Genomic DNA, 20,939 nt, shown 5'->3' with positions numbered 1-20,939 from the left:
ATGCTCTTTCCCTTCCAAAGGAAACATCTTTTGGGTTAGGGATAGGGGTTAGACCCTATCTTGCAAAATATTCACAGCTATTTGACCCATAGACACCTCAAACACCCTAGGATATGCCCCCAGTTGATGCGGGAAATTGTCTGGAGTTAGACATAGTAAAATAACATTAAGTCTTACTACCAGGGGTCAATGGGTTAACAAATAATTATTATTAAATTCTCAACCTCGGATAATGCAATTCTCATGCTCTGATTGGTTCACTCAATCTCGGTTATCAGCTCATATACCTTTAGTTAGTTTGACCTTATAGACCCTATGCAAAAATGGCTGCCTTTAAATTATTCTTTTGTTCATATTCAAAATAGCCCAACTAACCGCGTTTTTGAGACCAAAATTCTAGTTGGTTCTAGTTAGTTGGGCTATTTTGAATATGAACAAAAGAATAATAATATTTAAGAGCAGCCATTTTTGCATAGGGTCTATATGTTAAAATAATGATGTGCTTTGCGTTGCTAAACTAAACTTTTTTTCGCTGGAAAGCAAATTTCTCTTGGTATAAAGCAAAAAAATAAAAAAGTTTTTGTGGAAACGTTGTATCAATTCCGAAGCTTAGAAGTACGCGAAAAGGTAAGAAACGCTTTTGTGATGAGCCTGTGTCTATCTGACAACCAGGTATTACACAACATCGCATCTTCATCAAGCTTTTTCGATTTCGCCTGGATTTTCTCGCTTTTTTCGCTCGTATTTCGTACTTCCAAACTTTTGGAGTTTATAAGGAATTTAATGAAACAATAAATTATTCCATTTGCACTTTTTGGATATGAGACTGGTTATAGCCAACTCGGCGCTACGTGCCTTGTTGGCTATTTACCATCTCACATCCAATGCGCACTCATGGAATAATTGTTAATTATTGCATGTCATAGTGTGCATTGAATAATCATTAATTTTACAAGTATGGTAAATAGCCAACAGTGCACACAGCACCGAGTTGGCTATAACTGGTCTCATATCCAACAAGCGCGAATGGAACAATCACATTCTGAGCACTTGGAAATTAGAACCAATCATTTTCCAGCTTGGCAACACTTGACACAATCAGTTTCCATATTAAAAGAGCTCATTATGATACATGAGCTGATAACTGAGATTCAGTGAACCAGCTGAAAATGTAATAATAATAATATAATTTTCATTGTTAAAAAATTAAACTAATCTTACTCTTGAAGGTTTGTGGTGGTGGTCCCTCACTGTCTATGTGGCATTTGCGGACCATGACTTGTACAAGTGTTCTACAAACATCATCCGTGCAACAAGCAGCTGTCTTCCATGATGACCTTGTAAGTTAAATTGCATCACTCGGGATGTGCCTTCACTGATTGATGTTTGCAGATCTGCTCACATATGTAGCTACATTTTGGGTCTGGCTAAAATTTAATTGTTTGGTTAAATTGTTTTGAAAAAGGCGTACATGTACATGAAACACTTTATTTAAGGTAGCTCAATAGGATGACTGTACAGTTGTGAACATTCCTTTCAGGGTAACTGGCCATTATTCAAAGACGTTTTTACAGTTACTGTAATTTTATTAGACCACATTACCGTCATGATGGCAAGGACACCCAATTTTTCTTGTCTTTGAGAACAGTGTCAAGTGAATAAAAGTTATTTGAAGTCTTCACAGTGTATCATCAACATGGTTTTCCCACAGTGTTACATGTAGGTCACAATATTCTTGTTGACCAATTTGAAAGGTCTCATTCTCGTAGTTAAGATCATAGTATTTTATAAGATGACATTTCGTGCAAGGTATACACATGGTGTATGCCTGCGTTCCTCCGCTCACATCATGGCTGGATCACTGGTCCAGCCAATAAATTATTGTACAGTAGTTTTCATCAATTAGAAAGTCGCCTGTCCTGCCAAGTACAAAATACAAGTACCAGTAATACAATTATGACTGGTGCAACTTCGCAGACAAACAACGCGGGCCAGTGATCCAGCCGTGCATTGGGGAGGAGGGTGTTAACTGAACTCCCAAAATTGCCTGGAAATTGAGCCTAACATTTGTACAGTAGTTGAAGCTGGTCTAAGTATAAACATTGTAACTTTTAATTTGTTTGCTCTAGATACTTTCAGCTGGTTCAGAGCCATCCATCTTTCATTGGCAGTTAAATGGTGACCTAAAATCACAAGTACCTTGCACTCCAAACTCTGTGTTTGCAATCGAAGTAAATGACAAGTCTCCAACAAATAAGGCAAGTCCAAGAAACAAAATAATGATGAACTAAAAATACCTTTGATTTCACTCACTCTTTCAAGTTTTATTAACATGTTGTTATGGTTTCATTTTAACCAGGTTCTTGTGGTTGGTGGAAGTTCAGCTAATATTGATGTCTTTACAAACTTTGGTTACAAAGCACTTTCTCTAAGATTTTCTCAATGAAATAAAATGTTGACTCAATTCTGGCTTTGTTCTTTAATTTCCCTAGTGAAAGGGGCTAATAATTTTTATCATGTTACATGTATTTTAGGGTGTTTAGGGAAAATCTTTCGTTGATCATGAGTTCAAAACTCGAAAATGATAATGTGAAATTCCTTTACTGATGAAAGTATCGTACGGTTACATAAATAAAACAAGATGATTCTGAGCAAAAACGACCTTTTTCTGAGCGATTTGCCATAAACTTGAAAGACGTTGGGCCAACTTTTTTCAAGATTACCCAAATGCAATGTTTCAATCTTGTCAATGCGTGCCTCTCTTTCCATTTCTTGTAGTTAGTAGTTATTGCAACGTTTCATTCTACTTTTCGGGCATTTTGGGTGTCATGAAATTACAACATTTTGCGTGACATAGCCTCCCTTACACAAAAGTTATAAAATAATGTTATTACGATTGTTGCTACAGTGTACGTGTATGTACTGTTTTATCAAGTTCTTTCCTTATATCTCTCTTTTGTTGCTGATGTTTAAATAAAAGCATGCTCCATACAGTTCTTTATTGTAACTTTTTACAAGTACAAGTTGAAGAAAGGCATTAAAACCTTGCATTTTACTATAATTATTTTCAAAATTTTGCAGTGACAATATTCAAAGGTTAGAAAACGTTTCCTAGAACCTTATTAAAATTATGAAGGGCATAGTTTACAGTTACTGTAGAATCTGATGATAGGAAACAGTCTTGTCATTTGTCTGCAAGCAAACAACATGGATGGTTGAAAGCTATTGTAAACTTTAATCCCTGCATCATAAAGCCTGGTTTTTACTAGCAACGCAAGCACAAACAGCTTATGCTAGTGAAAACGAATGTTGACATATAGCACGGCAACTGCCATTTTGTTCAAATGCTCAGACGCAGGGAATCTGGAACAAGACTTGGTGCTTTCATTGGCCAGATGCGACAAACTTCCTTTTGTTATCCTGCTTTTCGTTTTCACACAATGCAAGTGAACGCAAGGATATAGTTTAGAGGAAGCACAGGCTTGCATCACTAGTGAAAACCAGGGGTAACTCGGTGCTAGCAATCAGTTACATAGCATAATTGTTATGGAAGAATCTTTTTCTTCGTTATTTGCTGGGACAGATCCAGGAGTTTGGTCAAACCCCTGAACTGAAATGAAAATGTTTATACATGGATGTGGTTGGTGACAAGAAAGCGTGAGAGGACAAAGCATCCTAATTCCTGGTTTGAAGTACATGTACTGTACAGTAATTCAAAATGTCTGATCCTTCATTGACTAAAATCCTGTATCTGTCCCAGCCTTGACAAGAAACAGGTGATGAAGGTAAACCTCCCATTCAATGAGACAAAAAGAGTCACTTAATAATAAGTTAACAACAATCTTTTTCAATTTCAGATCTACTGTATACTGGTAATCTGCACAAAAATTATTTTATAGAGATTAAAATTTGCTATAATACCCACACAAACATGTATTTTATTATCTTGAGAACTTGACAGTTATCATACACATATACATGACGAAAGGCCATGTCGCTGCTACTAATTATTAAAATTATATTAAACAGTCTGTCAATAATCATTTCAAAGTGAGAATTTTACTTTTTACACTTACATGTACATAATTATAAAAGAATCAAAATGCGTTAATTTTAATTTCGTCTCCGGTTTTGTATACTCCATAAAATTACACGTAATAGTGTATTGCTTCTTGTGTTCATTGTTCCACTTCAGTCTTTTGTTAATCATGCAATTTCACCAATCCATGATTTCATTAATAACCATACAGCTTGCATTTGTAAACATCTTTGTCGGTGCATTCTCTTGTTCGGTCAAAGTAAATGAAACAACCATCTTTGCGCTGAAGCTTCTTGACGTAACCATTATGTGGCCAACGGTCCTGTAGAGAAAAACAGGGAATCAGAAATGTTATTGTGTTGTTTGTTAATTACCTGTGTGTGTTATTTTCGTTTATCATAAATGTATTCATCAGGTGAGACTTGCAGATTTTACTCGCTGATTGGAGGGCGAGTTACATGTACATGTGAATGGGTTAAAATAATACTTGCATCATTGATCACATTATTTTGAATGCAAGTTTTACAAATCAGAAATGAATATTGAGTAACTGACTGGCAATCTCGACCCCAGAGCTCTTCTCTTGACTGATGACAGAAAGAAGGGCTCTGGGGAACCCTGAAACAATGTGTCTTCTCACTGGTTTTCATGAAGAACAATGAAAAGCATCTCTGATTGGCACATTCATGCTAGCACGAGGAGCGAGCAGGCACTGTAATGTTCAAATAGCCAATTTTTGGCTATAACAACCGTACGGCGCATGTTCTCCTATGTAGGGTTTCCAGAGCCTTGGGTCGCTTTCCGAGGCTTTGGTAACGAGAATGGTAACAATGGCAACATCAATATCTTCATGCATAAGGTGGGTGAAAAGATCAGATTTTGAAATACCCTTTGAAATAAAATGTCAATAAAATAATGTCAATGCTTTGATGGACAAGCTGTTTCCATTAAACATGCACACCCCAAATTCCAATTGATGGTCCCCGTGGTGAATAACTTACTGGTTCTTTCCTCTTGACATCACGGTATTCAATGGCATCTCTGTAACCAGCAATTTGAAACCTGTAAGCTGAAAATGAGTTCAAAATAATTGCTGATTCTGTACACAAAATTCCTTGGGACAGTCAACAAAAACATCACGAAAATATGAAAAAAACAAACAACATTTGCATGCATGTTTAGCTGTACTTAGTCTAAGTACAGCAATTATGACCTTAATGTTGCAACTACTGGGATATATTCACTGCCTCCCTTCCTCATCATACATGGTTGTTAAAAGCAAACAGGTATGCAACCAGTTCAGAGTACTGTGAATGCAGACAATTCAACATTGTTTGGGCAGGGGTCAGGGAGAGTGACCTACACTGTAGATTAATCTGACAAAAGTATCATGTGAAAGCCATACCAGTGATGATCTATGACGACATTAATTTTTTTCACTTTTAAAAAATAAAATGTTGGTGGACGCCAGCCAAAAGTTTCCACGAGAAATTTAACTACCGCAACAAGAACAGGTCCAATTTGTCAGGGAAACATTAGATTGATGTCCACCTAAATATTACTTTCGAAATGTGAAAAATATTGTTGAGGGGCATGTGGGACTGATAACCACCGTGATGACCCAGCGTTACTTCTTGTCCCCAAATCCCTCTTCTTTTGCTTAGCACCAAGAACATGGAGTCTGACCACAGCCAAAAATAATTATGTGCAGTGACTGTCGCAGTTCTGTAATGGCATAATGTTTAACCGATGATGGCTGTTAATGTTTCAAATTTCTGAGAATGTGCAGAAGAGCTGGAAGTAAATGATTCCTGGATTGCCTGCTTTGGCTGTGACCAGAGTCCATTTTCTTGGCACTGACCAAAAGAAAAGAGAACTTTGGGGACGAGAATGAATGACCCTGTAGAGGATGTAGATCACTGCAAGTTATTATGAAAGCCATAATGCATGTAACTTCAATGATCTGCATCTTATTTTGATTCTCTCTGAGGGTCAAATATTAGGCATGCACCGGTGCGTGCTCAGTTGGTTGAGATCGGGCTGCCATGCGGGAGGTTGTGAGTTCGACTCCGGCTGGACCAACACTTGGGGTCGTAAAATAACTAAAGAGAAAGTGCTGCAGCCTTTGCAATTACATCCGCAAATTGTTAAGACTTTCAAGTCTTCTCGGTTAAGGACTATAATCCGAAAGCCTCGTCCCACAACCCTTGAATGTTCACAACCCAGTGGGACGTAAAAGAACCCACACGCTATTCGTAAAGAGTAGGGCATGGGGCTCCCGGTGTTGTGGTCAGGCCGCATTTCATTCACTCATGTGCTGCGTGAGTTTGCTAATGGACTGATAGCAGCTGCCAGCAGCACCTATATATGCTGACCTCCAATCTCAGTCATAGATTCCTTGCTTGTAATAGAAAATGTGCTATATAAATTCATTACCATTACCATAGGCTTTCGTTTATTAACTTTTATCATTACATGTATCTACTGTGAGTTTAATGGTAGAACACTGCACCAGTATAGCAAAGGTCAGGGTTCAAATCCCATTCATTGAAGCTGAATAAGTTGGTCACATGCACCCCTCAATGACACTTTTTCATACTTCAAAAGTAAAATTTAGGTGGACGACATGTTCCCATGACCAATTCAACTTGCTGCCAAGAGAACAGGATTGTCATCATGGAAATATTTGATTGATGTCCACAAAATTATTAACTTTTAAGGCTGCTTTTCACTAGCGACGGAGTCGGATTCATAAGAGCGCTTATGACCTCGTGAAAATCAAAGAGCAGAGTTGTAAGCGGAATCATAAGCTCGCGGAATCAGAGTTAGAACAATCAGAATGTTCCCATTTTCTTCCGACTCTGCTCATGACTGACCGTCGCTTGTGATCCAGCAAAAACTAGATTGCAGGGCTCGAAATTAACGAAAAAATCCAGTCGCATTTTGCGATAAGATACGAAAATTTAGTAGCAATTTAGTAAATTTTAGTCGCAAAATCGCCGCGCTGCATTGTCTTGTCAGCGGTTTAGCAGAAAAATATGAGCCCGCAGTACTTGTGTGTAAAGAAACTGCTGAAAATGGCGAATGATCGAAGGAATGGAGCTGTGCACGTAACATCGCAGCTAAATTACTATACAATTACGCTACCTTCAGAGAAAATTCATAGCGAGAAACAAAATAATTTTGTCATTTATTTATTTGTTTATTTTAGCAAAAGTAGCAGCAAAGTGGCAACTGCTAACCCTTTTGTTTCGAAAGAACGAAGGTGACAACAAGTCGCAAATTTGCGACTTCTCCAGATATTTTAGTCGCAAAGGGAAAAATTTAGTCGCAAATGCGACTGTATTGGTCGCAATTTCGAGCCCTGGATTGTTGGAGTAGGAAGCAGAAGAGGAAGAACCAACCAATCATGATGCTTGGAATCGAGCATTGTGATTTATTTGTTCTTCCACTTCTGCTTAATTTAACTTAATTTAGTTTAATTTAGTTTAATTTATTAGCTTTGGAGAGTACAATGACATACCCAAAAATGAAAATACAAATAGATACATGGAGAGGAATACCGCAACAGCTATTAGGCCAATTACTGGGGACCCGCTTCTGACTCCGACTCCGCTTCCGGACCTGCTTCTTACTCGGACAATGCAGTTTTCCCTAGATCATAAGTCACGGAGTCATAAGCGGAATCGGTATTCTATATACGTTCGACTCCAACACTTCGATTTTCACTACATCGTAATGCTCTGCGCTTAAGACTGATTATGACTCCAACTCCTTTGCTAGTTAAAACCAGCCTTTAGTTTCCAAATATGAAGAAAATATTGTTGAGGGACAAGTGTAACTGATAAACCCTGTAATAAATGAGCAGGCATGTTTTGTCGGATTCCGAAAACCATGAGGCAAAGTACCGTGATTTTAGACCCGCTAAAACACGACATGCGAGTTTATTAAAAAACATTCCACAAAAAGCGTGTCCCTCTGGAGTCCAGACAATAGTACAAAATGCGTGAGGAAGATACAAATTAAAACAAGCTGGCCTTTATATATTCCAACTCAATCCAATTCATTTATATAGGAGCATTTCAGTTAACAACTAACTCCAGCCCTTCAGGAATATCCCACTAATTCAACGAAAGGCATCCTACCTTCTTCAACCTCTTCACTCCATCGCTTTGGTCTTGAAACAGACTTAGGTCTGGTCGGTTGAGCAACGGGTGAAACTTCAGTGTGGATAGACGCCATATTAAATTAATGGTAGATCCTGAAACAAAGATAAGTGAAAGTCAGCTGTAAACACTACTATCCCGAAGAAAGTTTACCACTTAAATATGGAAATCTGAATCGAAGCTTCTGTATAAACCCACACGTAATTTTTGAGGCAAGATTAACTTTTTGAATCGTGGGAATAGCGTTTTGTCGACGACCCTCAATCCACGTTGGAATGCCACCACAGTAACGGTGTTTTAGGAATCTTCACCGGAAAATGGTAGACAAAAACTTAAAGCTACTCACCTCAACGGCTTCTCTCTGTACAATATCCTAGAAACGATAAAATTTTCCAATGATAAACTGTTTGAAAACTGTTTAGCTTTCGCTATGCAACAGTTGCCTGTTGCCATCTGATTGGCTTAGATGCAGTAACTATGACAACTAAAGAAAACAGTGAATAATCTTGAGCCGGCGGTAACTAATGGTGGTGCAGCAACCTGCAGGAATTTCATCCGTGTAAACCTCAGGAAAAGTTCAAAGAAACATGGCGGATAGAAGACACAACGATGGATTTCCTTTTAATGGCTTGCATTTATACTTTTTGTTTCGTAGTAATATCTTACGTCGTTATTGCTGGAAAATATGAGTATCATCGTTATGGTTGGATCGGACTGCTGCGTCGATACTTGTTTGTAGTAAGCCTTATCTTTGTAAATATTGTATTGACATCCCTCTTATTTCATTCGGGGTCAACCTCTGCATGTTTTTAGAATTAAAAAAAGAATGTTAAAATGCTCCGTTAACATTTTTAGGTCATCGTATTCACAAGATCTGTTTTTGAAAAATGCATTCCTGTAGCTATAACTCGTGGAATAAGCAACGCCACCAATTACGTTCTGTTTACAAGGTATGTTTTGCCCGTTACCAGTCAAAAACACGGTTAATTAACAATTAGACCGGTTATTGACCTGATGGCGAAGGGTCTAATTGTTTTAGTATCACCCAACTAGTCGGACAGAAAAGGCAATAATAAAGTTAGCAAATGCAAGTTGAAAAAATATTTATTTGGGAATAAAATGAAAGAAACCGTAACGCTTTTCGCTACTCGAGGACTATTACTGATAGTGGCTTAAAGGCTACCAAGAATTTGTGTGGAAACAGTGATGGAAAAGAAAGGAATACCCAAGTGTCAGCAAAATGACCCCACCCTTCTGAAAGTACACTGTAGTTGTCCCCTGCTCCCAGTAGAAAATGCCAGTGGTAGTGTCACGTCAGTCACGGTTCACTGAGTACATGAATTTCTTCTGAAAGTCTGAACAAACTCTCGGTCAAGTTGTGTAAAATAATCTTAGTAATTTGGACCCAGTCTGACCCTCAGGGTTGAGTCTGGCAGTCCCTTTTATAATAAGAAAATATCATCAAAGGGTGTGTGTGTTGAGGGGGGAAGTTAATATTATTTTTAGCACAATTTCAGTTGTTTTAAGTCAAGACTTAACAATCTATTGAAAACCACAAAACGTTTGTGTTTCAGTGCATAATTTCTTTTTTAATGTTTGAAATGAGATGAGCTGATTCTTTGGCAGTGTTACTACAATGTGAGAAAATGGTACTGATTGATGATCATATTTGCCAGTCAATCAGATTTGAATCGCAACTGCATCGTACAGATTTGTATAAAAGTGCTGGTGGTGCCAGACAATCACTTTACATTCACACCAGTCCTGACTAGCAAGTCAAAAAGGAAATTGTTCAAGAAAACTGTATTCTGTTGGCTTGCTGTTAAGTCTGCCTAATTGTGTCTCATTTTGAAGCTGTGAGAAGACACCGTGAGATTCATGGCAGATTTGAGAGGTCTGTCACTCAACCAGCAGAAAATTGAGTGTACATGATTGTATAGTAAAACAACTTACCCTTTGCTACCTGTTTTCTTCAATTTTCTTTCAGAAATCCCTGTATCCAGTTATTATATGGCTTCATTATCACTGGTGGAACAGCTGTTTTCACGTTTGAAGTTATACCTTATTTCAGTAGCATTAATGCATTTATTATTGTTGAATGTATGCTGATATTCATCAATCTGTCCCTATTCTTCATTTGTTCCTCGAGAGAGCCTGGAGTAATAACGGCGTCACTCCATTCCGAGCTTATGGAAGAGTATGCCTTTGATGGTTTGTATTACGCAGCCCAAGAATGCTACACATGCAAGTTTATGAAGCCAGCAAGATCAAAACACTGCTGTGAGTAGTAACCTGCCAGTTTTAGTGCTCTCAACCCAGGCAAATATATATATTTTTTCATGCTTGTGTTAATCTCAGATAGCAATGATTATTTCCACGTGAAATCTCATTATTAAATATTGCCACTAAAGGAATTTCTTCAGTCCTTTATTTGCACATTTTGCCCATTTTCTACTAACGACTGCAATCGCGGGCTTTTAAACTTGGTAAGAAAACCGCACACAAACCGGCAGAAAGCACTTATTCAATATTTCTCCCATGTGAATTCCACAAATTAATGTTGCAGTTACTCCTTACCTCCCGGCCCCTCCCCCTGTCCAATGTTGATTTGAAAAGTTTTGATTTCCAGGTAAGGGGGGGAGGGGGGGGGGGTGGGGTGGGGGTTTGAAATACACTGTACTGTATGATCAATTGTTTGTTAACAACTGAAAGTGCTTGGAAGGGTAATTTTCTTAAGAGTTTTGTCCATGATATCGATTGTGGCTTATTATTACATGTACATGTATGTGCCGCATTTAGAACAAATTGGAGGAATTGGATACATATTATGTTTAAATTGGAAGGAGACAGTGGCTACACTAGCAGATGTTGAGGAGTTCACTCTGCAAAGAGCAAAATAATTGTTTACAAATTCATGAAGCAAGAGGATGGTTATTTGTTTCCTTCTTCCGTGAGCAGGAAGTGAGCAATAGATAGACTGAGTGTAGTTTAATATGCCATACGAAATGATTTTTTTCACAAAATTGTTTGTATTGTATATTTCAAGTAGTAATGATTTGATTTATATTTTCTCATAGCTATTTGCAATTTATGCGTCAGCCGCTTTGATCATCACTGTTCCTGGGTGAACAACTGCATCGGAAAGAAAAACTACAAGTTCTTTTTGGCCTTCATTACAAGTACAGCTGTTCTTTGCTTGTACACAACTTTTGTGCTCGTGGTTGTGTTCGCTTACATCGTGATGTCTGAAGGCTTAGCAACCATGAAATATGTAGATGATCATGGACAACATTATTTCGTTGGAATTAGAATTATTACACAGGTAAATTTTGTTTTGTTCAGAATTCATTTTGTTAAAATTAGAAAACCGGCCACAATGAATGGTGGTCAGCAAACACGTTCAAGTGGGATTAAATCTGTGAGAGATGAAAGGAGTTTAAATTTAAGAAAATTGCCAGTTGAGATTGGGAAAAAACCGAGTAAATGAAATTGCATCAAAAAATTACATTATTGATACATCAACATAAAATGCACGAAGAAAAAAAAAAATAATGTCTCTTCGGCCACAGACATTAGGCAACTACATATGACAGACTGTTGCGAAAATATCATTTTGATTCGGTACGTTTCCCCGTTGTCATCGAGGCCAAAAGCTCCCGAAACCGCACCCGTTGGTGAAAGGGCTCTAAAACCCGGAATCCGGAATCACAGGTCATTGTTTTACCAATACAGAGAGTAAAAACTATCCTAAACATTCACAAAAGCTAACCTTAGGCCTAAAAACGTTTGTTTAGGCCTAATTAGGCCCAAGGTTAGCTTTTATGAATGTTTAGGATATTTTTTACTCTCTGTATTGGTAAAACAATGACCTGTGATTCCGGATTCCGGATTCCGGATTCAGGATTCCTGGTTTTACGGTTGCCCAAGTTTTCTCGGATAAAGTCCGTAAACCGTAGGCCCCTCTCAACCCTTGTTCATAAAACTCTGTGGGGCGTTAAAGATCTCACGCGCTATTCGATAAGAGTAGTGTGGTCTGACCTTAATTCTCCAGCACAATATGGCCGGCTTGGCATTGATATCTCAAAAAGTAAAAGTGTATGAGCCCGTGTAAACAAAAATAGCCGTTAGTCAAAAGGGAGTTTGTCGAGTGCTCGTCATGTACAGTATGGGGCCCAGTTCTCGGCCACAAAAAATGTAAACTCGATTTCTCAGAATAAACAACGCTTTATCACCATCAGGGCTTGTGTTTGATATTTCGACCACAAAGTATCCTTAACGAGCTTTGTTTCACGTTAGAAAAGGAAGTTTTTTGCACACCTAGTTTTTCTCTTAATTGCTCCATGGCAAGCGAGGCTCAAAAAGGAGTTGGGTATTTCAAAACGGGGTCCAGTAAGTCAGAACTCATAGTTTTAATTCTTATCTACTGTCAGAACATGCCACCCCATTACAGCTTTACTTTTACAAATGACTAAGTGGCTCATTTGGGCCTCCTATATGGATAAAATATAAACTTGAATTAGACCAAGGCATGTAATTCGAGTAGCCGTAAAAAAACACGTTTTCGTGGAAACCAAATTCACCTACCTTCATGTCACCTCGACTTTCTCACAGTATATAGTAGCTGTAACCTCAAAACTCGGCAGGACGAAAGACAAGGAATCAAGCTACCTTTGGAAGCAATTGCTTTTTATTTCATATTCATTTGTGGCGCAAATAATAAACGTTGAACAAAAAGTCGCCGAGAACTGGGCCCCTTACTGTACATGTGGAACTAAACACTGATACAGAAGTCAAAACCAGCCAGCGCCTGTACCTGCGCACCTGTGGCTCATCGGGATGCCATGCGGGAGGTCGTGAGGTCGACTCCGGCCAACCTCGTTCCCAGGGTTCTCTCCTACTCGTCTCTCTCTCTCGCTCCGGTGGACGAGTAGGAGAGAATCCTGGAAACGAGGGTGGACTCAAGCCGGACTATTACACTTAGGGTCTTTAATTTGCTGCTTTTGAAATGACATCTGCAAATGGTTAGACTCTCTAGTCTTCTCGCATAAGAACGATAAACGATAAACTGTAGGCGCCATCTCTTTAATGTTCATAACGTTGTGGGACGTAAAAAGTAACCACACGCTATTCGCAAAGAGTAGGGCATGTATCGTATAAACTCTTGTTCTTAGGCCATTGTAGCTTGATAAAGAAAATAACACAAACAGCGGTGATAAACATTGTATTCCAACGCATTATCATGTCTAGACACGTACTGCTGCAGATCATTTTTCTCAGTCTAGGCCATGTAGTTCCCGCTGTTGTCGTCTCTCTTCCGTGGTGTATCATGTTTGGGAGGGTAAATGCTCGGAGATAGCTACATCAAACTACACTAAAATCCGACCGTAAATAATAGATGATATTGCATGGCCGCGCGGAGAAACGAAATTTCTCTTCTCGTGTTGAAAAATATTTCATAAGTGAGCGACGCGAAATGAGATATTTTTATACACGAGGAGAGAAATTTCGTATCTCCAAGCGGCCATTTAGTATTCTATTTATTGTATAAACGCCAGTGACTCGTGGGTGCACATTTTCCCGCGCTTTGTGTCTTCTACGTGTAATCACTTCCAGTTTTGATTGGTTTACTGGATTGTCTCCGTCCTTTTTGATTAGCCAAAGTAATTACTTTGGTTTCGGTTTTGCGACACTCGATTGAAACTCGCTCTAATAAAAAAGTATTTATACACGCTCATCTTTCAGATACCATTACCATAAGACCTGTCAAATTTTCTTTATCTTCTTTACTTTTTAGTATTTGTTGGTTCGCTATCCTTTGCTCGCCATTCTCTTTCTGACAGTCCTCTTATTTGGTTTGGCAACGTCTGGATTTTCATTATTTCACTGCTACCTTGTTTTGACAAATCAAACTACAAATGAACTCTACAAGCGATTTTTCTCCACGAAAAATAGCACAAAGGTACGTCGTCCATCGGGGAAAATGACCGAGAAAGTAAACCACGCATCCCTTCAAGCTTCACAACGAAGGTTGGGTAGGAGAACTGTTTTATCAAGAGCCTTGACGGATGGGGCAGAAACATGGAATATCTCCCGAAGGACAAGCACGCCATACTACCAGGGTGTGTGGAGAAATATTGTGGAAGTGTTTCGTTAATAGAGCGCTTTTCGTTTGAGCGTGAAACCAAAGTAATTGTTTTTTACCATACAAGACGTAGTGATAGGCTCAAAAAACCTCGCGGTACCTCATATAACAACTAAGAAAAACCATTTGAGACCCTGGATTTCCGCCCCGTTGCTATTGCGTTTGTTGGGATTGGCTTGTTTGATCAGTGGCCCCGGTTGGACTTATTTGGTCTATGAAATTAATAGACCTTTTTGCAGAAACAGCGGCCATTTTGATTTCTATATCGTTTCAATAGCTATTATGGGATGCCCAGGGGCAAATACATATAAATTTGCCACCCTCCGCTCCCCCCCCCCCCCCCCCCCGATCCCATAATGTCTTTCGAGACAGGATAAATCAAAATGGCCGCCGTATCTGCAAAAAGGTCTATTTCTACCGACACCCATGTAATAGCAAGTCTATTTAGCGTTGAGACACTAACTGGGGACAGAAGTTAAATCAAATCAAAGTAATTAGCACATGCCAAATCATAGGTTGTTTTTTTTTAGGAGAGGGGAAAACCGGAGTACCCGGAGAAAAGCCTCTCGGTGCAGAGTAGAGAACCAACGAACTCAGCCCACATGTGAAGCCCAAGTCTGGGAATCGAACCCGGGCCACATTTGTTGGAGACGTTTGCTCTGAGCACTGAGTCTTCCCTGCTCCCTTTGAATTTCGGTTCGGAAGGAGTGAAGGCCAGTTTATAAAGCCGGGTGCAATCAGCTATCAAAACCTAAGCAAAACTGCAGGCAGCTGCAGGTGTTTATGGCCGCCAAATGTTACATTCTATGTCGTGTTGTATGAGAGGTAGAACAAACGAGTGCGAGGAAGTCAGGCATCCACTGTGAAAAACTAAAAAAACAAACATTGGCTGTCAAATAATTTATTACGTATCTTGCTACTGATACCGAATTGTATTAAGAAGTTCGTTCGTTTTTAATTAGGATCTTTTCTATTGATTCATATTTCCCCTAGTTACAAAATCAAGTAAAAATTCTCTTCTGATAATTACAATCATTGTTACGTATACTTTTTCTTTAAGAAAATTATATCTTACACAAAGACAGGAAGTCAAAAATCTCCCTCGGGAGTGATCGTTTTTTCATATTTTGAACAACTTCTTTTTCAAATATTGTGAACTTGGCCAATCAATGTGCGTTGTCTCCGATTACATCACGCAGTTATGAGTTATTTTTCGTCTCTCTTTCAATTATTGTTAACTTGGTTAATCAATGTGCGTACATTCCAGATTCATAATTTTCGGGGAAGATAGCTATGGAAAAAACCATCACTCAAACTTGTTGGACGGTCTAAGACATGGGCTCTTGACAAGTACCTCTGGACTCTAAGGCGGGTTAAATATTGTTTCATACGAAGTTCAACTTTGGTGCAACAATGGTATGCTGCTTACTTGTGTGCCAAATGACTGGGCGATTGAGAGTTGCCTAATCAACTGAGCTGCAATTTTAAGGCTTTTTTGTACAAAAAAGGGAAATTATTTGGTACGAGACTAAAACTTTTAGAAGTAAAGATCGCCTTCAAGGAAAGGTTTCATTTTATCTGCATTTTCTTGCCTGGGATCCGTTTCTCGGAAGTCCAAAAAACTTTTCGGGCCTTTTCGGGTGGCACAATTTTGTTTGTATGTCAAGAACAGAGAGGTTTTGAGTTCCTAAAGTTCACTGCTATTTGGCTCTTTGTTATCTTAAAAACATGTTAAAAGAAACAAAACAAGCAGGTGGAAGTTTCCAAAATGGCTTTTCGGGACTTAGACGATCGAGAAACGGGCCCCGACCCTGCACGGTTACTGCAAAGAACACGACAATCAATTGGACGAAAAAGGAGAACGCGGTTCGCCCGTTCCCCTTCTTCGCGCTTTCATTCGCCCACGCACGCTTGTTGACTCGTGGTAATCTCTGTGACCCGCAGGAACGCACAACCTCAACTTTCTTCGTCTTCTGGCCACTTTGCAAATTATCTTAAAGATGGTGTCTACTAATTCAAAAGTATTTTTGCCCCGGTTTATGATTATGTAGGAAATAAAGATCTTAACAAGTGTTACTGAAATCCAAAAAGAAAATTGGGGGGGGGGGGGGAGGGTAATTACGCATTTTTCCAAAGATGATTGATGAATAATGTTTGTAAAAAGCTTTAAAATACAAAGCAACGTATGGCGTTCTTTCTCAAATTGAAGCTTAATTATCTGTCAAAAAATGCATGGTTACCCAATTTTCTTTTTGGATACCAAGAGTGCTTACTAAGATCTATTTTCTCCGGATAGTTTTAAACCGCGCAAAAATATCACTGTATTAGTAAGCATCACCGTTAGGAAACCCGAGTATCTCGAAATGCGCAGAACGTATGCGCAATAACACTAATAGCAGGCACCGTCCTTAAAAAGGAGTAAAGTAAGCCAACAGGACAGACAAGCGATGGACAAATCTGATGAACTCTACAGATAAAAAGAAAAAACTCGATTCGAACCTCACCGGCCATCGTTTATCCTCATTTCCTGACTTGCGCTCAGTGCAATTTGTCAAAACGTCAGTCCATAAATGCAAGACTTCACGGAGACAAACATATGCTACTTGAATTTTTAAGATTATTTCTTTATGAAATCAAACCTATTTCCCAGTTCCCCTAAAGAGTTTAAGTATCGAAAGACAAATGTAAAGCAATTCTTGCTTGTTTAATAGTAGTCCCTCAAAAGCCTTTAGGGTTCCCACATGAGCACCTTAAAACAGTTCGTTACTTGCGCTTGTGCGCCCCACAAGAACATCTCCTCTAGCGATGGGGCTTTGCTTTTTCTGGAAGACTTTAAATCGCTTTTTTTCAGGGAAAATCTCGTCATACAGATCATCAGTTCGATCAACAAGTTTCTCGAGTCTATTTTCGAGCTCAGAGACATTGTCCACGCGCAAACCCGTGATGGTGATCGAGCGTGACTTGTCTTGAAATGCATCGACGGCCTTGATTCGGGCTGCGGCAGTGTCCCACAGCACCCTTCCCCGACTATGCGGTCTCCTCGTCTTTCCTATGCCTGACCAAAGCTTGAATCGCTCGATGATGAAGTCGACGATCTCGTGCTCGTTAGACTGTTTGTCATTGTCATGTTTGACGACCCAAAAGGCATCGATCACGATGGACAAGAACATGTTGATGAGGACGAACGACATGATGAACATGAAACCAAAGAAGAATATTGGACCAAAGATACGGTTTGTGTCGCGCAATTCAGGGAACGTCGTCCGGCCAAGCATGACGCTCAAAAGGGAGGTTAGCGAAGCCGAAATATTACGGTAGTTCGACAGCGACGAACCGAAAACCAGAGCCGCGACTAAAGTGAATGCTACAAAGACGATTCCCCAGACGATACTGAACATGAGCAGTGGATAGTAAGCGTACTTGAGCGTGGAGGAAAGAAGCGAAAAACGCTTGTTAAACCGCAGGAGTTTGTTGAGTTTGATATTCGCCAGCAGTACTATAATAGCCAAGTTGAATGTATAGGTATCATCCCAATATGCTGCGAACTGAAAGCTCTTAAACTGGAACGGAGCATGCCTGACCTCGTCCAGGACGTCGCGGTAATTGAGCGCGCGGTAAACGTACATTGCTATGGCTGTGAAGGTGAACGCGACAATTCCAAACTCCACACAGTTCCAGAACTCTTTAACGTAAGCCTGGACGCCTGTTTTGTAAATGTTCTTGATTTCGCGATACGTGAAAAATAGGATGAATGACACAAATAAGGCATAAATGGTGAAGACAAAGAATATAATAGAAGATGTATAATCGTACAGGCGAATGGTCTGGATGCTGGAGTGAGGTATAACGGAGCCAATGGCGGGAAACTCTGCCACAAGTGTCACCACGGAAAACAGATTGGTTTGCGCGTTATAAATGGTAAATTCGGTCAATATGGCGCGGGTATGGCGTTCGACCCAGAGATGTTTCTCAAGAAACTCGATGCGGTCAAGGTTATCCATTCCCGGCTCAAGCACAATGACGTATCTGTTAAAAATAAATGTTAAGAGTCAGCTATCGAAGAAATAAACCTACTACTTCTTTTCCCTCGTTCGTCGGCCATCATCATGCTCGACATCATGTCTATCGGCATCATGTCATCGTTATCACTGTCATGTAAAAAAAAGCGTTCTTTGGTTAAGAAAAATTTAAAAACGTTTAACTTTCGGCTTCCAGACTTAAGCCTTTAAAACCTAAGATGTAACCAGAGAACGCTTTTTTACATGAATATGCTTCCAAAACCTAGTTACTCTTCTATTTTTAATTATCATTGTCGTTGTCATCAGCGAAAAATGGATTTATTAATAATGAAATCTCTACATTTCCGTACCATTACTAATGCACGTGCCCATGTAATAGCCCATTTGCGAGTTACTACATGCCTCAGTTTCAAAGCGAGTCCTGGTGCACAACCATTCAAATGTAAATGAGTTGGGTATTCTTATGCAAATCAAACTCATTTTCCTTACAATAGTTGTGCACCAAGACTCGCTTCGAAACCGAGACAAACAGCAACTCGGAAATGACCTATTGATGTTTAAATCAATTCTGGAACATACCCTCCTCCACTGTACGTGTTCAGCGTTGCCCAAAAGGGATACCCATCCAATTGGGAGCCACTCTGGTGTCGCCACATCATGTCGTCCCAATCTATTCTTGTGTGGTACGTTGTAACGTTCTGCCAGCCCTCAGTATAATCATTCTCGTCGTCTTTAGTGATAAAGTAGTCTCCATAACAATTTCTGGTTATGCCATATACTTCGGATGGGACTCGGCACGATTCTGCAAAATCACACAAGTGAACTAAAGCAATCAGCGATAGCCACTGATAATGATTGAGTGGGGTCTGGGTATAGGAAAGGGATTGTGCCCCCTTTCTTACCCAGCCCCCTGCAAATCACGCCCCCTGTCTATGATTCGCTATAACGCAATGTGCGCATTTTCGAACTTCTCAAGTTTCAAAAAGCCCTCTTCGTTTCGCTCTTTTTCCACTTTCGTCAAAACCCACCCTCCCCTAATAATAGTCCATTTTACAGTTGTGTGCTTAGTTACCTGGCCTATGAATGCAAGTGAGGCTGGAGTTGACCTAGTTTTGAAAGAAACCTCACTGCTTTTCTTATGTAAATTCTTACTAATTAATTAGCATGACAACAACAACATCATTAACATAAGAAAAGGAGGGAGGTCTGTATCATAACATGGTCAACACCAGTCTCACTTCCATTTAAAGGCTAGGTAACTAAGCACACAACTGTAAAGAGGTCTATTCATCATGTCATGTGAAGTTCCATCTCCTGGGGAGGTAGGAGGTCATGTGATACTTTCTCCGGCATTTGCCATAGTCTTGGAGCAGAAGTACGTGGTGGGGGCCCAGCTCCCTTCCACGGAGAATGCCATTTGCGGAGCCTGCCTACGTTATGCCTAAAAGACATCTCGGTCCTCGCAGTAATAACTGACTGTGCTATTTGAACGCCAACCGTTGATTCCTACAACGAATTCTTCCGCCTTCCGATTTGCTATTTCACCGGCGCTAGCTAGAGATGATATTCTAGTTGCTGAAGAATAGCTGACGTCTCGCTTGCTGCCAGGAGGCAGGTGTTCTCTTTCAGTCGATAATTCTAAATCCGGGAACCACACTCTAAGAGCTCGCATAAGCAACCTCAAGCTGCCCTAAAGATATAGTCACTGACTGACCGACAGAAGCATTCAGTACTTATTATTAACTGATCATGATTACACAGTAAAAAATTTAAATAAATAAAGCTAACCTCTTTTGATCCGGATCATTCTCATTCTGGCTCCTCCCACCATCATACTGGAACCATCTGCCATGAAACCATCTCGCTTTCTTGATTGACCATTGTACCATTCTGTAGGAAACAAACCTGGTAACAGGTCGTGGCGGGGCCAGTTCCAGAACTCTTTCACATTACAGATCTGTTCGAGTAAAAAGCAGAGCTAAGTAAATGCTTTTGGTATTCAAAAAGAAAATTGGGGGTAATCACGCATTTTTCAGAGTGAATTAAGCTTCAATTTGGAAAAGAACGTCATACATTGCTTTGTATTTTAGAGCTTTTTACGAATATTTTTGATTAATTAAAAATGCGCGATTACCCCCAATTTTCGTTTTGGATTTCAATAACACTTGTTAAGATCTGCTTTTCCCGTATATTCAGTAAACCGCGCAAAAATTCCTGCGAATTAGTAGGCACCGTCCTTAAAAGTGGCAATTGCAAGGAAACTCGTCCCAGTGGTTAATGCGCTTGCCTTGAGATCCGGAGATCCCGAGTTTAATAGGGCTGCAACGATACGTTTTCTCACGGTACGATACACATCTCGATACATGTGCCACGATACGATACATACCTCGATACATCATTGCACAAATAATTATGTACAACGGGAAGACATTTTCCGAGGAACAGCCAATCTCGACCCCAGAGCTCTTCTCTTGACCGAGGGAGAGAAGAGCTCTGGGGAACCCTGAAACAAAGTGTCCTCTTATTGGTTTTCGTGAAGAACAATCAAAAGCGTCTCTAATTGGTGCATTCAT

General features: G+C 39.7%; 4 protein-coding genes across 8 annotated transcripts in view; 2 read left to right on the top strand and 2 right to left on the bottom strand.

Moving 5' to 3' along the window:
* LOC138060086 (THO complex subunit 6 homolog) overlaps positions 1–2,464 on the top strand; it is an 11,539-nt gene extending 9,075 nt beyond the window's left edge. The window contains exons 12-14 of the mRNA XM_068905787.1: positions 1,230–1,340; positions 2,130–2,258; positions 2,360–2,464. Coding sequence (XP_068761888.1) covers positions 1,230–1,340; positions 2,130–2,258; positions 2,360–2,446 — 327 coding nt within the window. The 3' untranslated portion in view covers positions 2,447–2,464. The remainder of the gene's footprint in view (positions 1–1,229; positions 1,341–2,129; positions 2,259–2,359) is intronic.
* A 521-nt stretch (positions 2,465–2,985) lies between these two features.
* On the bottom strand, positions 2,986–8,664 carry LOC138060087 (meiosis expressed gene 1 protein homolog). 2 transcript variants are annotated; one of them, XR_011134289.1, is made up of 5 exons: positions 8,552–8,661; positions 8,185–8,300; positions 5,041–5,108; positions 3,971–4,361; positions 2,986–3,490 (listed from the first exon to the last, which is right to left on the bottom strand). XR_011134289.1 is itself a non-coding variant. In XM_068905788.1 (4 exons), the coding sequence occupies exons 2-4, from the start codon at positions 8,279–8,281 to the stop codon at positions 4,236–4,238; spliced, it is 291 nt and encodes a 96-aa protein (XP_068761889.1). In that variant the 5' UTR covers positions 8,282–8,300; positions 8,552–8,664; the 3' UTR covers positions 3,919–4,235. The 2 variants fall into 2 exon arrangements, 1 of the variants encoding a protein (XP_068761889.1); XM_068905788.1 differs by lacking the exon at positions 2,986–3,490 and having other exon boundaries at positions 3,919–4,361; positions 8,552–8,664.
* Positions 8,665–8,760: 96 nt separating this feature from the next.
* LOC138060084 (palmitoyltransferase ZDHHC4-like) lies at positions 8,761–15,556 on the top strand. 2 transcript variants are annotated; one of them, XM_068905786.1, is made up of 6 exons: positions 8,761–8,943; positions 9,061–9,155; positions 10,193–10,485; positions 11,283–11,527; positions 14,000–14,164; positions 14,878–15,556. In XM_068905786.1, the coding sequence occupies exons 1-6, from the start codon at positions 8,815–8,817 to the stop codon at positions 14,953–14,955; spliced, it is 1,005 nt and encodes a 334-aa protein (XP_068761887.1). In that variant the 5' UTR covers positions 8,761–8,814; the 3' UTR covers positions 14,956–15,556. The 2 variants fall into 2 exon arrangements, with proteins under 2 accessions (XP_068761887.1, XP_068761886.1); XM_068905785.1 differs by having other exon boundaries at positions 14,000–14,324.
* The window catches only part of LOC138060083 (polycystin-1-like protein 2), an 83,646-nt gene continuing 76,982 nt past the window's right edge, over positions 14,276–20,939 (bottom strand). For all 3 annotated transcript variants that reach the window (XM_068905784.1, XM_068905782.1, XM_068905783.1), the window contains 3 exons: positions 20,155–20,323; positions 18,946–19,168; positions 14,276–18,373 (listed from right to left, as the gene is read on the bottom strand). In XM_068905784.1, the coding sequence (XP_068761885.1) occupies positions 17,098–18,373; positions 18,946–19,168; positions 20,155–20,323 (1,668 nt within the window). In that variant the 3' untranslated portion in view covers positions 14,276–17,097. The remainder of the gene's footprint in view (positions 18,374–18,945; positions 19,169–20,154; positions 20,324–20,939) is intronic.

The sequence above is a fragment of the Montipora capricornis genome, chromosome 8 (genome assembly GCF_036669925.1).
Source record: "Montipora capricornis isolate CH-2021 chromosome 8, ASM3666992v2, whole genome shotgun sequence".
Lineage (NCBI taxonomy): Eukaryota > Metazoa > Cnidaria > Anthozoa > Scleractinia > Acroporidae > Montipora > Montipora capricornis.
Note: the sequence above shows the minus strand (reverse complement) of the source record. Positions and strands in the feature narration are given on the sequence as shown.